Source organism: Panthera uncia, unplaced genomic scaffold (assembly GCF_023721935.1).
Source record: "Panthera uncia isolate 11264 unplaced genomic scaffold, Puncia_PCG_1.0 HiC_scaffold_380, whole genome shotgun sequence".
In the NCBI taxonomy this organism is placed as follows: Eukaryota; Metazoa; Chordata; class Mammalia; order Carnivora; family Felidae; genus Panthera; species Panthera uncia.
Window position 1 is genome coordinate 22661 of NW_026059518.1, and position 16600 is coordinate 39260.

The 16600-nt window shown below is 46.3% G+C and overlaps 1 protein-coding gene across 2 annotated transcripts in view; it reads left to right on the forward strand.

The window, feature by feature from the left end:
* LOC125918020 (phenylalanine-4-hydroxylase-like) overlaps positions 1 to 16600 on the forward strand; it is a 49510-nt gene that overhangs the window by 17908 nt on the left and 15002 nt on the right. For both annotated transcript variants that reach the window (XM_049624077.1, XM_049624078.1), the window contains exon 3: positions 5113 to 5296. In XM_049624077.1, the coding sequence (XP_049480034.1) occupies positions 5113 to 5296 (184 nt within the window). The remainder of the gene's footprint in view (positions 1 to 5112; positions 5297 to 16600) is intronic.

A 16600-nucleotide genomic window follows, 5' to 3' on the forward strand; every position in this document is an offset into this window, starting at 1 on the left:
CAGAAGTTTAGAATGACCAACTAATGTATTCAAAGGTGGTGAGCAGCTGAACCAGACCTTGAGCTAAGATTGGCTCCAAAGCCCACACTCTCTTCACTATACCATTCTCCTTTTCTTGAGGAATGAAATTAAGATGCAAAGGATGGGCCCTAAGCCTGAAAAGATCCAGAAGGATAGATCCATTTTGCACCATTGTGAATTCTGTATCTGTAATTTTATTCACCAGTTGACCAAACCCCCTTTAGAAAGGTTTTCCTCAAGGGCGGGAACAGAAAGGGATTTCTGGCCAATCCCGATTGAAATAGGCTCTTCATTTCTATTTACTTTTCTCTGAGTCCTCAATCTCTGCTCAAGAGACCTGATTAATTAAGGTGTTACACGGCTGTCTTTTATGCATAAATTAGCTATTGGACAAATTATGAAATTGTCTTCGAAATATTTAACTCTAAACCTTTCTTGCCTCTATCCAGATGTCCATGTGGAGTAACAGGCAGGGTTCTTTGTCCCTCACCCAAAGATGTGGTGATGTTAGATGGGTCGATTTGTAAACCTACACAGACCCCTTGTTTAAAAATAAAAATTCATTTACTAAATGGTAATTATGATCATAATCAGGTTTAGAGGTTCGTTTCTAAAGCCTCTCTTAGCAACCAAAATTAATGGTATCTAAGGATCCACACTGATAAGCTGGAAAAACTCCAATAAGGAAATTGCATGCCAAACTTGAGAGTTAATTATTAACAAATTGATTCAAAAGGGAGAGAAATGGTTTAGAGAATTTGGCTGAGTGTTCTTAGCCAAAAACTTCACTCGCATTTTAAAAGATATATTTTTCTTTTCATTATGTGCATAATATTATTTTTAAATTATTTTTTAATTTTTTTAGAGCAAGACCAAAGGAGTGCAAGTGGGGGGAGAGGGGCAGAGGGAGAGAGAGAAAGAGAGAGAGAGAGAGAGGGGGAGAGAGAGAGGGAGAGGGAGAGAGAGAGGGAGAGGGAGAGGGGGAGGGAGAGAGACGGAGAGAGATAGCAAGAAGGAGAGAGGGAGAGGGAGGGTGAGGGAGTGGGAGGGAGAGAGAGGGAGAGAGAGGGGAGAGGGAGAGGGAGGGAGAGAGAGGGAGAAAGGGAGAGGGAGGGAGAGGGAGGGAGAGGAAGAGGGAGAGAGAGAGAGAGAGAGAGAGAGAGAGAGAGAGAGAGAGAGAATGCCAACAGGCTCTGTGCTGGGCTTAATTCCATGACCCTGGGATCATGACCTGAGCTGAAATCAAGAATCAGACCTTCTAGGTCCATCCATGTTATTGCAAATGGCCAGATTTTTTCTTTATTTTTTATGACTGAGTAACATTCCTATATATATTCCTACACACACACATATACATATACATATACACACATGCACACACACCCTATCTTCTTTAGCCATTCACCCATTGATGGACACAGGTTGTTGGCATATCTTGGCTCTTGTAAATAACACTACAATGAACATATGTGTGCATATATCTTTTCAAATTGATGTTTTTTTTTTTCCAGATAAATACCTAGAGGTGGAATTGCTAGACTGTGTGGTAGTTCTATTTTTAATTTTTTGAGGAAACTCCATACTGTTTTCCATAGTGGTTGTACCAGTTTTCTTTCCCACCAATGCTATACAAGGGTTCTCTTTTCTCCACATCCTTGCCAACACTTACTTCTTATCTTTTTGATAATAGCCAATCTGACTGGTGTGAGGTGATACTTCATGGTTGTTTTGATTTGCATTCTCTTGAGGATTAACGCTGTTCAGCATCTTTTCATGTACCTGTTGGCCAACTGTATGTCTTCTTTGGAAACAGGTCCTTTCAAGTCCTCTGCTCATTTTTTAATTAGGGTGTTTGCTTTTTGACATTAAGTTGTGTAAGTTCTTTATATATTTTGGATATTAATCCCTTATTGGATATACGATTTGCAAATATCTCCTCCTATTCAGTTGCTTTTTTGTTTGGTTTCCTTTGCTATGCAAAAGCTTTCCAGTTTGACACAGTCCCATTTGTTTATTTTAGCTTTTGTTGAACTTGCCTTGAGGAGGCTGGTCCAAAAAATATTGCTAAGACCAAGGTCAAAGAGCTTACTGTCTATGTTTTCTTCTAGGAGATTTATGGTTTCAGATCCTACATTCAAGTCTTTAATCTATTTTGAATTTATTTTTGTGTATGGTGTAAGATAGTGGCCCAGTTTCATTCTTTTGCATGTGACTGTCCAGTTTTTCCCAGAACCATTTATGGAAGAGATTGTCCTTTCCCCCATTGTCTTCCTCCATATTCTTTCTCCATTGTCATAGATGAATTACTATATATCCATGGGTTTGTTTCTGGGCTCTCTGTTCTATTTCAGTGATCTGTGTGTCTATTTTTGTACCAGTACCATACTGTTTTGATTGCTACAGCTTTGTAGTGTAGTTTAAAATCAAGAAATATAATAGTTCCAGTTTTGTTCTTCTTTCTCAATTGCCCTGGCTACTTAGGGTGTTTTGTGGGTCCATACAAATTTTAGGATTTGTTGTTCTAGTTCTGTGAAGAATGACACTGGTATTTTGATGGGGATTTCATTTATTTAACCTGTTGATTGCTTTGGGTAGTGTGGACATTTTAACAATATTAATTCTTCCAATTCATGAATACAGTATAGCTCTCCATTTCTTTGATCAGTTTCTTTTATCAATGTCTTATAGTTTTCAGAGTACAGGTCTTTCACATCCTTGGTTAAATTTATTCCTAAGTATTTTATTCTGCTTGATGCAATTGTAAATGGGATTGTTTTCTTAATTTCTCTTCCTGACAGCTCATTATTAGCATATGGAAACTCAACTGATTTCTGAATGTTAATTTTATATTCCATAATTTTACTGAATATATTTATTTGTTCCAGTTGTTTCTGGGTGGAATCTTTAGAGTTTTCTTCATGTTGCATTATGTCATCTGAAAATGGTGATAGTTTTACTTCTTCATTTCCAATTTAGATGCCTTTTATTTATTTTTCTTGCCTAATTGCTTGGCTAGGACTTCCATGTTTTGTTTTGTTCCAGATCTTACAGGAGAAGCTTTCAATTTTTCACTGTTGAGTAAGATGTTGGCCATATATGGGCTTTATTATGTGGAGTTATGTTCCTTCTGTACCCTACTTTGTTGAGAGTTCTTATGATAAATGGATATTGTATATTGTCATATGCTTTTTCTATGTCTATTGAGATGATTGCATGGTTTTATCCTTTGTTTTGTTAATGTGTTAATGGTGTACCATGCTGATTGACTTGTGATTGTTACTTGCTTTTCAATGGTTGCATAATCTCCACGGAGTGATTCCACTGCAATTCACCTAATCATTCTCCCATAGCAGGAGTTTAGTTAGCTTATGGATTTTGGTGAAAATTTCCCCCATATGTTAGATCTCCAGAATTATAAAAACTGAGTCATGGCTATTGCGAAAGTGAGAGACTTCTCTCTGGAAGTGCTTTTGCTGAGGGTAGAGTGTGGGTGTTGAACATTAACAGCCTATAGTCTGTCTGCCAGCCCTCCCAGCCCCTTTTCCACCTCCCACCCCTTCCTACCCCTCCCACCCCTGCTGTACTCTTGTAAATAAGCATGCCAGAGGTGTGTCCACTCTCAGTTCTTGGCTTTGATGTATTCTCTGGTCTACACAAGGCAGGAATTGGTTATCTCTTCTTTTAAACTTTCAACTTAGGCAAATACTAGATGAAACTTATCCCTTTTCTTTCTTTCTGAGCCAAGAGGATGACGTTGCTCTTTGCTTTGTTTAGGAAGTCACCTCTGTTTGTCTAGAAAGCTTCAGAGCGACCGCTATCTCTCTGACCTTCCCTCCTCTAAGCACTCTCTCTCTCTCCTTAGTTGGGGCCCTCAAATTGGGCTACCTGGCCATCACTGTTAGGGGTATATTTTCTGCAGCTGGTGCCCATAAACAATGGCTCCATCATGTGCCTTCGGGGATTATGAGGAAGAAAGTTCAGGAAGAGTACCTGTATGGGGTTACTTATTGCTGTGCTTGCTATTTCCAGAGGGTTTCATTTCTTGTGCTTGCCACACTAGTAGTAATAATGATAAAAGCTAGTGCTTGCAGAATCCTCACCGTATCTGGCAGGAAAGGCAGTGTAGTCAGAACACCATGACTCCCAGGTTGGAAAAAAATGGTCCTCTCTCTCCAGCCGCTTTCGGCAAAGCACCATCATCTCTGATTTCACGTATTACATCCCCCTTAACCTACTCTAAGGCTTGTTGGGAAGGTCATAGAACATAATTCTAAACTGTGAAGTAATACTCAAAATGGAAATGTTATTGGGTCACCTGGGTGGCTTGGTCAGTTAAGCTTCTGACTTTGGCTCAGGTCATGATCTTGTGATTCGTGGGTTCAAGTGCTGCATCAGGCTCTGTGCTGACAGCTCAGAGCCTGGAGCCTGCTTCACATTCTGTGTCTCCCTCTCTGTCTGCCCTTTCCCTGCTCACACTCTGTCTCTCTCTCTTTCTCAAAAATAAATAAACATTAAACAATTTTTTTAAAAATTCAAAATGAAAAGGTATCATCATTGTAATTATCCATATTTTCTCTTCAACCCTATGCTACTAACAATCAAGGAGAAAGATACACTTCCCAAACTACAAGGGATTTAAACCCAATAAGCCTGACTCCCCTGGACCCTATTTAAAACCAGGCAATGTTGCTTCTGTATTGTTAATTTAATGAGATATTATTATTGAGATTCAACGGGATTTTATTTGGGAAAGGAGGTTTCCTTATGTAAACATTTTTGGCAATGCTGCTCTAGTCATTTGAACCAAACCAAAATCTTAGGTTTGCAACACTAGGCTTTTAGCAGATTTCCATGTGATTAAATTCTGTCATTTGCACTGTTTCCCCGACCTTTTGTTACTTGGTTTTGCCGAAGAAAAGTAAACAACTTTTGCTACTTGAAGGACTTGCTTCTACTCCAACGTGTGTAACAAAAGTCCTGTTCCTCCTCTCTCTGCGTTGTATCATGTTGTGTGTTTTGCTCTGTTTTGCAGGTTTTGTCTGTGTTAATTCCACTGACTGGCCCCTCGGCCCTCCTACTTCTCTCTTTTAGGAGAATGATATAAACCTGACCCACATTGAATCCAGACCTTCGCGCTTGAAGAAAGATGAGTATGAATTTTTTACCTATCTGGATCAACGTAGCATGCCTGTCCTGGCAAACATCATCAAGATCTTGAGGCATGACATCGGTGCCACCGTCCATGAACTTTCCCGGGATAAGAAGAAAGACACAGGTAACAAACAGAGGGATTTTGCAACACCAGCAGTTTGACGCTCTCTTCAAGAAACAGTGGCAAAAATACCATCCACTCTGGTAGACCATTGTGGGGGATTAATCTGGAAGGTGTATGTTAGGGACCTGGAGGAACCCCTGGATATTTTAGACATTGAGTAAATGTTAGTTCTTTCTTCACTTTCTCAAGATAGAGATTTCTTATATTAATAGTTTTCTTCCTCTTGCTGCAATTTTTTTATGTTCTAAATTTTGGTGATCACGAGTAAAGCTATTATAAACATTCGCGTGCAGGGTTTGTGTGGACGTGAGTCAAAAACTCATTTGGGTAAATACTTAGGAGTGCGATTGCCGAGATGAACTATTTTTTCTCTTAAATAATCAAAACGCTTTTTCCTACCGTAAAATCAAAAGTTTTGCATTTGTTTTTGTTTTGTTTTGTTTTTGTTTTTTGCCAACACTGAAGAATTTAGGTCAGGAGGATTTCAAACGTTATTTTAAATAACAATTTGAATGGGCAGAGATGCTTTCAAATGAGACCCACCTCTTCGCAGAGGCCTTTGAAACATTTTCTAAAACATACCCCCAGGGCCTTCCTAGGAGACCTCTCTTGTTTTCCTGCCCCCATCCTTCTGTGGCTATCACCAGGACAAGGAAGTTTATTCCCAGATTCTGCCCCTGCGGAGCCCAGACGGCCGCGCACATGGGCTCAGGTCACCGAGGGGCGGCCACTTGGAATTCCTCCTCAGTTCAACCCTTTCTGCCCTCCTTCTCTTCCACCTCCCGAGCTGCTTCGCTGATGACCGCCTTCTCTTGCTTTTCCGGCCACCTGCTCCCGACAGGAGCTGCAGGCCCTCAGGACAAAGGGCCAGCCGGATCCTGGGGCTAACTGCCTGGCTTGGAGCAGGTGGAGGCTGGGCCGGCTGGAGCCCTGGGGTAAGAAATCAAAGCAATTGACAAGCAGGCAGGCAGCCCCTTGGGGAGCCAGGGAAAATGTATGTAGATCAGCTGAAGGGCTGGTAGCCTGAACTGGAGGCTCAGAAAGGAGGTTCTTAACGGGGATGTGCAACACTAGTTAGGAGCCCAGACCCCTGAACCAGGGGTGACTTTGGGCAGATGACTGACCTTCACAATCTCCCGCTGCATCCAATGGGAGTAACAAGAGTGTCTGCCTCGTAGGGTTAATGAAACACCACCGGTGGAGCATCGAGAACGATGCAGAGCATGTTTAAGGGCTTAGTACCTGTTCTCTATTCTTAACCGTTATCATCACTGTTACTATAAAAAATGGCCCCAGCGCAGGAGCCGTGAAAAGCCAGCCTGTACACAGCAACTTTTCCAGAGAATCTGAGACCTGGCAAATGACCTCAAAGGTCGTGCGGCCCAACAGACGTCTTCATTTTTCATTGGAAAAAACGGAGGCCATGACTCGCCTTAAGGCACAGAGTGAATTCTGTGCCGCTGTGGGTAAGCATGTGTCGCGCGCTTCTCTGCTCCAGGCCTGGTGATGCGAGCTGCGGGGAGAGAGGCCCAACACTACCCGTTCTTAAGGTGCTCACAGGCTGACCAGGGCGACAAGACACCCAGGTGAATACAGTCCAGGGACAGGTTCTGTAACGAGGACAAGGTGATGGAATCTGGCAGGGTGCTGACCTTTGAAACCGGGTTGACATCTGACCTGTGGAGACAATCCTGGAGGGACTAACCCTTGACAACAACACGTTTCATTTTATTTATTCATGTGGTCGGTCATCCCATCCCATACTGGCTGTCCCTACCTGACACAGTTTCCTGACCCCAACGTCCACATAACGGAAGGGCTGCTAAGGGTGCTGGTCCTGCTCGAACAGCACAGCCTCACCCCTGCAGGGAGGGGCGGCTCTTGGGTTTCTCGGTTTTGAGAATTGCAGTCTGGGCCCAGAAAGATTTTTTTTAGGGAAAACAACCCATCCCTTTGCAGAGTCGTTCTTGCCATGGAACTCAGTGGGAGAATGATTAGAGGGAGAAAGCCGTCGTGGTAGATCTGAATCTTTGATTCTGTCACTTGACAAAATGCCCTTTCTTTTGAGGGGCTAAGATCTCAGGAGCGAGTCTGACAGCAGGTTGAAGTGGGAGATCTGAACCCCTCGAATCAATTAGGCTAAATCACTTTTCACTCTAGTTTTTAAGCCATTCAAAAGGCCATGTGGATGATAGAGAATGAAAGTTTCCAGTTTCTTAATTGCCAAAGTTCCCCACCCAAAACAGCTTAAGGGAAGGTTAATTATGGTGACATGTTAAAGAGACTCCAACCTTCTAAAATGCCTCCTGGAGGAGCTGATGTGACTTTAATAGGATTTTAATCCAGAGAGTCTTTTGAATACTTGAGATCTATTCTCTTGCTACCCTCTCTCCTGATGACCTCAAATCCTTCTTCAACCCAACATGAAAGAGCATTAATATCTTCCATCGATCAATCTACTAATCCTTTTACCTTTCCCTTTGAGTCTTCTGCATGACATTACATTTAGAGGGGGATGGAAAATTCCTACATGGAGGCAGATTGCAGCCAGGAGAAGCAGACGGACAGAATGTCTTGGCTAGACGGAGGTATAGGATTATCACCTTCCTAGAAATGTATCTGTTTGGGGTTATTTTCCAAGAGCAAATGGACATCTGGTGGATTTTGTTCAAGTTGTGGTAACGATGGGAATCCTGGTGTGGAAGCAGAGGGAGTCCAGACTTCCGGTACAACTGTATTTTCTGTGGGGAGTGGAAGGGCTATTTATATATTTATTCGTCTGTCTGTTTACCTGTTTCTATCTGTCTGGCCTGGGGGCATTTCTGATTTTGTCTTTTTTATTTGGATCAATGCCTGAAGCAATGATTTAAGGGAACATATGTTGTGAGAAGACAAGAGCAGCATTATTACTCAGTCCTACCCCGGACACTGCCCCTCCGCCCCCGCTCACAGCTCCGTCTTCGGGCCCCCTTGCTGCTCCAGTAGTGCTCCCCTGAGAAGCCTGAGGTCTCAGACCGATCGACAGTGGAGGAAGGATGGGACTCCTTGCAGGAGTCTGAAAAGCCCCTGGGATTGTGGGCAAGACGGTACACATACGTGTGCATGCATATTTTTCAAGAGTGATTTTCCAAGGGGTCGTGGTCCAGGAGTTAAGGACCCTTTGAGAGAAGCCAGTTTAGGGCTGGTGGGGGGTCCAGATGGCTGGAAGTTTCCCCATTCCCACTGCCCGTGGTAGCCTTTCCTTTCTCCCTTCCTTTGCTCTTCTGTTCTGTGCTTCTGCCTTCCCTCTGTCCTCTTCCCCCTTCCAAATCATCTCTGGTGCATTTCCCTTCGCCCCAAAGGGCACATCTCAGGGCTATAGGTGCTTGTGGCCCTGGGTCTGCATGGGACCAAGGATCTTTATGTTTGTAAAAACACACAGGATTGATAGCCTTTTTCAGTCTACCTGGAAGCTTGCAGGATGCATTGATGTTGTCATAAGTCATGGCAGCTGGGGATGAGACTTTTATTCCAGCAAAATGCCTCATTGATACAAGCCGACACACTCCTAAGAGAGTAAGCAAAGCAGGGGGTGTGTACCAAGCCTTGAGCTGAAGCAACTCTTGGGGTTGTCAGCATAGGGCGGCTCCTTTGCGGTGGGTTAGAGGCAGCTCCATTCACCTGTGAGGGAAGGTCCAGGGCAAATGCTCTTTCTACAGCCCAGTCCATTTGCCAGGCTGGGAAATGCTAATGAAGATCAGAAATTTAGAAGCAGGCTCTCTTTCTAAGGTGGGATCCCTCATTTGCATGCCAAGTCCAGTGTTTTCAAAATTCTTTCCTATTAGGTTGTTTCAGTTAAGCTTTGCAACGGCCACCTCAGCTAGAGCAAACAGATGACATTATTGTCATTTTCCATATTAGGAGATGAGACGCAGTGCATCTTTCGGAACAATGAAGACTCCACACTCCAGGCAGCCATTCAAGTTTACCCTGTCAAATATCTTTCCTCTGGGTGGCAGGTGTGTTCCCTCGGTTGGAGGAGGTACTAAGAGAATATGAAATGATTGTAACAGTGTTGATTGGCCATTCATGTTGGACTGAGGGACCATGATAGCAACTCAGAAAAAGCCATGAATTTAGAGGCAAGAATTAGGATTTGGACTCCTATTCTGTACACCGCCTGCTAGATTTGACTCCCGTGTGACCCCCTGCCAGCTGGGTGGCCTCATTACCTCTTCTTTCTCATAGGTGAAATAGAGCTGAGACTGACCTGGCCATTTTTTAGAACTTATGGGGAAGATCATGCAAGATACTCTGAAGGTTATGGTGTGCTATGGGTTGAACTTGCTTGAGTTGAATAGCCCCTGAGCTTAGACATCCTTAAGCCTCGGTAGGGAGGGGCTCTATGATCTACAACGCCAGCCTACTCTCGGGCTATTTGACACCCCCAGCTCCGTGGGTCTGGACACTGGCCAGGCTAATAATATATAGAGAGTTGGCGGCAGCCACCCCCTCGCTGGATCCAGCCTCACCTGGCAGCCGGGGAGACAACTTCATGTGTGAGATGATAGGAGGGGCGCTGGGAATGACCTCTCATTTCCAAGTATCACTTCCTATGAACGTGATTGTGATGCTTACCATAATCCACTTGGCTGTGTGTTATATTGGAAATGGCACTGTTCTAAGAGACAGAAGGCCAGCTTCTCATACAGGTTCCCTCCTTCTTCCCTCCCTCCCTCCCTCCCTCTCTTCTCCCTTCCTTCTTTTTTCTTCTCTTCTTCCTTACCATTCTAACAACACCCATTACCCAAACCAGTAGCCTCTTTTTTTGTTGTTTTCACTCCTTTTGAAACTTTTGTAGTGCTTGACCATGCTACCCCTGGCATTCTCTCTTTCCTTAGCATTTTGTAAATTATGTGGCTCTTACTTATTAAGATTCTGACTCTTGGGGTTTCCTTTCATATTCTTTTACTACTCTTTCTCAAAAATCACAGTCAGCTTTGCCACCTTCTCCTCTTTCATTCACATTTATGCCCTAATTCAGTTGATCATTCATTTGCGCAATTCATATTCATTGAGCCCCCATTCGGTGCCAGTCACAGGATGGGGAGGGTGGGAAAAAGGATACACACGGTGCTGAGACCCGTGTATCTTATAATCTAGTGGTTCCTATGTGGCACGATGCGGGCAGGATTAGGAAAGTGTGGTTTGCAACAGGAGCACTTAAGAGGTGCACTGAAGCCAGTTTGGGGCGTGGTGGGGAGAAGGGGGAGCAGGGTCAGGGAGGGACACGTGGAGGGAGACAGACATACTGTGGAAGAGGCTTTAGATGTAGTCTGTTCGTCTCAAGGTAGGTCGGCCATAACCGCAGGGGTAGGTGGCAGGTGTGCAAGGAAGGCTCTCAGAAAACACGACTCGGTATCTGGGGACATAGTGGGCAACTCGCCAGTGGATATGTTTATAAGATACATGGAATCTTAGAGAGGATATTGCGAGGATAGTTCCAGCTTAAGGTGGAGATTGGAATAAAGGATTCTGCAGGCCGTTCTTTTATTTATTCATGATTTCACGCGTATCCATTCACTCATTCCATCACTGATTTATTTGAACAGCCTTTCATCCCTTCTTGCCCCTTTGCTTCATGCCTGGGTCCTTTTATTTGCCTGGTTCTCATTCTCATTTTAACGTGGGGACGCAGAGGTCAGAAGCTTTGCCATCATGTCACCGATACAGGTGCACCCTGAGCCCTCCGCGCCTCCGCTCTGCCCAGGAGGACGCAGGAACTAACTCGGCACCATCAGCCAGCATTTGGCTCACCCGTTCTTGCCAAGACCTTTCTGCGGGGCATTTCTTACCGGGAAAGAAAGTCGAAGCACCTTAAAAGAGAAAAAATAAAACCCTCCAAAGCCTTCATCCTGCAGGGTGTTGGCACTCTACCTTCTCCCTGTTGGGATCGGCACACCAACGCTTCTCTGTGAGGCTGGAGGCCATTGCCTCAGAGGAGACATCCAGGAGCCTGGGAAGAGGGAGTGAAAACACCCTTCTATTTTGGGCCCAGGAAAGGAGGATTTATTGCCCTCCCTGAGCTGGCTGGAGGCAGAAGTCTGGGGCAAGGCTGGGTGCCTCACTGGCTGGACCCTGGGGCTGGTGAACGTCTGGTGGACAGAGGGGGTTCGTGGGACTCAGCCTGCACCTTGAACTGCTATAAATTTAATAGGCCTCCTCTGACCCGTTGGCCAGGAAGCAGGCTCCCTCCAGGCCCGCGGGGGCCTGTTGCTCAGGAGTACTCCTGAGCCAGCCACCCCTTGGCGTCCGGGCTGAGCAGTTGACCCCGACTTAACGAGACCACGACGTGGGTGTCCAGGGCCGGCTCTCCTGCAGGCTGCTTCCCCTGGAGCCAAATCAATATTTATTAATGATCTGCGCCCCCTCCAGTGCCTCTGACTTCACAGAGGGCCTCTGTTGCACCAGCCTGCCCAAGTCATTCATTAACGCCGAGCCCAGCGGCCCGTGAGGCAGGCGAGGGGCCCTCAGAGGCCAGCCCACCATGGAGATATTTGCAAAGGTCATTAATGAGCTAATCTGATTTAACTTTTCAAGACGGAGGCGTGGGTCGCTGGGGTCAGTCTCTATTCCCAGCACTGGCCGGGGTGGGGGAGAGGCCCGCCGCCGACCCTGAAGAAGAGAATGGAAAAGTGAAGGTGTCTTTGAGGAGCTGAGAACTTTGGTGTTAAAGAGTTCCTATCCCCAAATCCAGGGAGGTTTGGGATGGGAGATGGGGAGGACCTGAGGCTGTCCGAGGGATTTGCTTCAAGCGCTTTAGATTCCTGCTTTAGCTCGTTGCCCCCTTTCCCTCTCCAGGTAGAAGATCTGGAATCTAAGACACAGCACCCGCCCCCCTCCCCACCTTATTCTGAGCTTGCCCAGCACAGCGGGAGTTGCAGAGTCCTCATTTCCAGTGAGCTCCGTCATCTCGAAAAAGTCCCTTTCCCTCCGTGAGCCTCAGTTTGCTCATCAGTAAGGTGGAAATAATGTCTACCTCCTAGCATTGTTTTGAGAATGAAAACAGACGATGGAAGTGAAGCGCTTAGCACAGTATCTGGTGCAGACTCAGCTCTTAAAAAATTAACTTCGGGGGCACCTGGGTGGCTCAGTCGGTTGAGCGTCGGGCTCAGGTTATGGTCTCATGGTTTGTGAGTTCGAGCCCCAAAGAATCGGGCTCATTGCTGTCAGTACAGAGCCTGCTTTGGATCCTCTGTTTCCCTCTCTCCACCCCTCCCCTGCTCACGGGCTGTCTCTCAAGGATAAATAAACATTAAAAAAATTAACCTCAAAGGGAAAAATGTAGCTGTAACTTTTGGCTGGGAAAATCGGAAGATCCCAGGTGTAGAGGACAGGGGCACAGGTGTGAACTCTGACCCTCCCGCCAGCGGCCTGTGCGACCCTGCTTAACCAGACAGGTGTCTCTGGGTTCTGCTTGTGAATTCACGTGTAAGGGTGACAGATCGACCTACGGTGAGCCGGTTGCTTCTCCCCTCAACCGAAGAAGCCAGCCAGGGTTTGGCTGCCTCGCCCATTTCACAGATGAGAAGCCAGAGGCTTGGGAACCAAGTGACTTGCTCAGAGTCACAGAGCTTATGGGTGGGAGAGATGAAATTTGAACACAGACCTGCTGGCTTCAAGTCCAGGATGTGCACGCCCTTTGCACGGTATGCGATGTAGGCTTTCCAGCTGGGTTTGCAACCAGTCCGCCTTCCCTGGATCCTGACAGCCTCTCTGACTCCTGGGCCGGGTGAGTGTCATCAGCTATAGACAAGGGACCCCTGCTCCTGCAGGACACCTGCTTCATCAAGGTCGAGGCACTTAGACATATAGACATGTAATGGCTCTGAACTCTGATACATACATAAATATATGTGACTTACGTATGTAAATATATATGTAACAGTGCAAGAAATAAACAGAATAGACTGTAAAAAGAAAAAGTGTAGGGGCGCCTGGGTAACTCAGTCGGTTAAGCGTCTGACTTCGGCTCAGGTCATGATGTCGCGGTTCCTAGGTTTGAGCCCTGTGTCAGGCGCTGTGCTGACAGCTCGGAGCCTGGAGCCTGTTTCGGATTCTGTGTCTCCCTCCCTCTCTCTGCCCCTCCCCCTTTCATGCTCTGTTTCTCTCTGTCTCAAAAGTAAATAAACAATTTTTTTTTTTTTAATTGTAGGCTTCATATAAAAATGTAAAGGCTTGGTCCTGTTTTGTCTGGGGTCCGCTTTAGTCTCCTTTAGGACCTGGTGTCCCTCTGCCACACTGCTTGCTTCCGGCCTTGCTGAGTGGGCCTCTTCCCTAGGAAGTGAGCCATGTCAGAACCTTGCTTCCCCCATTCCCAACAGCTTGCACTCGCCTCTCTTGGGTCTCATTTCCTTAAACCTTGTCCTGCTCTCCAAGGTGGTGGCTGGTGAACTCCTCTTAGTTGTGAGGCCTGGCCTGTGTCTTCCTTCCACCTCAGATGACACATTGGCTGTACTGAGCGGCCTCTGGGAGGTGATGCTTTAACCTCACGTGGGACCTGGGGAGGGGACAGGGAACAGATTTAAAGGTAGGGCTGGGCTGCTGCCTGGAGAGAGACTGTACCGGACTTATCGCTCCTTGTCACTTGGCCTCCTACAATGATTATAATAAAACCAAATCCTTATAAAGCACTTGCTGTGTGCCAAGCCCGGTTCTGAGCACTATTCGTGCATTAGCTCATTTAATCCTCACACACTCTGAAGTGCATACATTTACTCTAGTCTTTTTACCAATGGGACACTGGAGGACTTTGCCGGAAGTCCCGAAGTTTCACAGTAGCAGAGGCCAGGTTTGGACCCAAGCAGTTTGGCTCTGAAGCCGATATGATTAACCAACCGAGCTTTGCTGCTGCTCCAACCTGGCTGTGTCCTGGGCCTCTTCTGGGTGGTGACAAGGCCCAGAAGGTACCAGAGGCCCCTGGACATGGGTGAGCCCCCCACAGGCTCATGGCGCTGTCTGGGGGTCCCTCACAGTCTCTGTGACAAGGGCTTGGGGCCTGGTGGGTGGCTTCTGCCTTTGTCTTCTCTTGGCCAAACCTTGAATCCTTTGAGGTTTTGCCACCTTCTCAGGTTCTCTGATTATTTTTTCGTTTCGACCAAGAAGTCTGAACTGAGCCATGTGGTCCAACAAGTGTTCTCCCTTTGGAGGAGGGGTTGGGGGGGGGGGGGAAGAAATCAGCCAGAGCTAAAAATATACTGATTCTGCTGCCCTCTGGCGTTCAGTGGGGAGCCTGCAGGCTCGCACAGCTCTGAATCAAGGTAGGAAAAGGCTTCTGTGGAGTAGAACCTTGTTCTCTTGGTGAGAGGAGCAAGGGAAGTGGGAGGTGCAATGCATTTTGGGAACCGTGGTTATGCTTCCAGAAGCAAGCAAGATTGACCCAGTAAGTCCCTGGAAGCGTGTCTCCATGTCCCCTCTCACCAGCCTCAGCCCTTCACCGGCATTCTGTGGGGCTGAAAACCCAAACCCAAAGAGGATTCCAGCAAGGATTCCAGAAGGGGAAACTGAGGCCCAAGATTAGAAAGCCTATTAATACTGGAGCTTGATTGCCAATGGGCTTCTGACTCCAGTTTCCCTTCTTTCCTCTTCCTCCTCCTCCTCTCCCTCCTTCCCTTCCCCCTCCTGCTCTTCTTCCTCCTTTTTCTTCCTTTTTATCATCATCATTAAAATCTCTGTCACCCTAATGGTTAATACAGATAAGCACTTGCTGTGGACCACTTAACTGTATCACATTGGCTGTAGTATTTAATGCAATAATATAGAAAGATGCTTCTAACCGATATGGTGGAATAAAAACTAAGGCTCCGAGAGATAAAATACTTGCACAATTACACAACAAAATAAGTGGCCTACTTTCTAGTCCTGCTGGAAGACTTTCAACTCTGCTCTCTGTGCTACGCTGAACTAAGGACAGAGTGTTAAAAAAATTCCTGGAGCTTGCAGGTGAACAATAATAGTATTTACTATGTGCCAGTACTGTGCTCAGTGAATCACGTATATTAACTCATTCAACCTTGTACCGTTCCTATAAAGTGGTACTTTATAGTGCTATTATTATCTCCATTTTACAGATAGGGAGACCGAGGCACAAAAAGATTTAATAATTTGTTCTGAGTGGCACAGATAGTAAGTAGAGTGACAACATTCCAGCCTAAGCTGTCTGGCTTTGTTGCCCAGGCCCCTGACGATTGCTAGACTGACTCTCCCTAAGTCAGACAGGGAGCCAGCTCTGAACTGACGACAGACTCTAGCTCTCCCAGATCCCCTTGAGCAATGGGAAGACGACATCAAGTTGCCAAGGCCCTCGTTCTGGGGTCTGGAGCCACAGGATGACATAGGAAGTAGTGTCCCCCTTCCTCTCCATCTCCTGAGTTCAGGAACTTCCTGGCATTGGTATCTATTTAAATTTCTTTATAATTTCTTTCTTGTCACCCATACCCACTAGAATGGAAGCACCACAGGAGTGAAGACTCCCTCAGTGTCTAGTGTCTGGTAGTAGTCGGTGCTGAACACATATTTGTAGAATCTACTTCGACGAGGTTAAGGGTGACCAGAGTCAGAAAGTGGGGGAGCAAGACAGGGCTGGCTTGTCCTGTCTCTGGGGCAACTGTGACCGCTGGAGCTATGGATGACTCCCAAGCAAGAGAGATAATGATGACATGGGGAAAAGATGCCTTGGGAGAGAGTTGATGGGACGGCAACATTCTGGGGAAGCAGGAATGGTCTCAGAGGGGATCCCGAGCCCTACAATAAGGTGTCCTTTCTGAAGTCCTTCCAAACCTGAGTAAGGGGTAGACCCCATTTTCAGTGCCAACAACAGAGATCCATTGTACAGGGGGAAGCAGTGGACTCAAGGAGAAAGGAAAGCCTGGAGAAAAGTTCAGGAGACAAAGTGGGAAGCCAGGTGCCATGCTGGGTGAGCCGCGCCTGGTGATGTCGTCCCAGACTCCAAAGTCCGGCAGTTGGGACTCAGAAGGTCTTATCCTCTGAGACTCTGGGACTCAGAGACTTATCCTCTCTGTTCCTCCTTGTCCTCATCTGTGAAATGGGGATAATAATAACGCCTACCTCTTGGGGTTATTATGCGGATTGGGTGAGGTGCTACATGTAGTGTGTCTAAGACAGCGCCTGGCACAAAGCAAGTGCTGTATAAGCCTTAGCTCCTGGAATATTCCTGCAGTGTCTGTTCCTGTGCCTATCACCACAGAGAGCCACCCTTGAGCAGTGGGCTGGGCTGTAAGGGCATGGAAACCTCCAGCTGGGAAA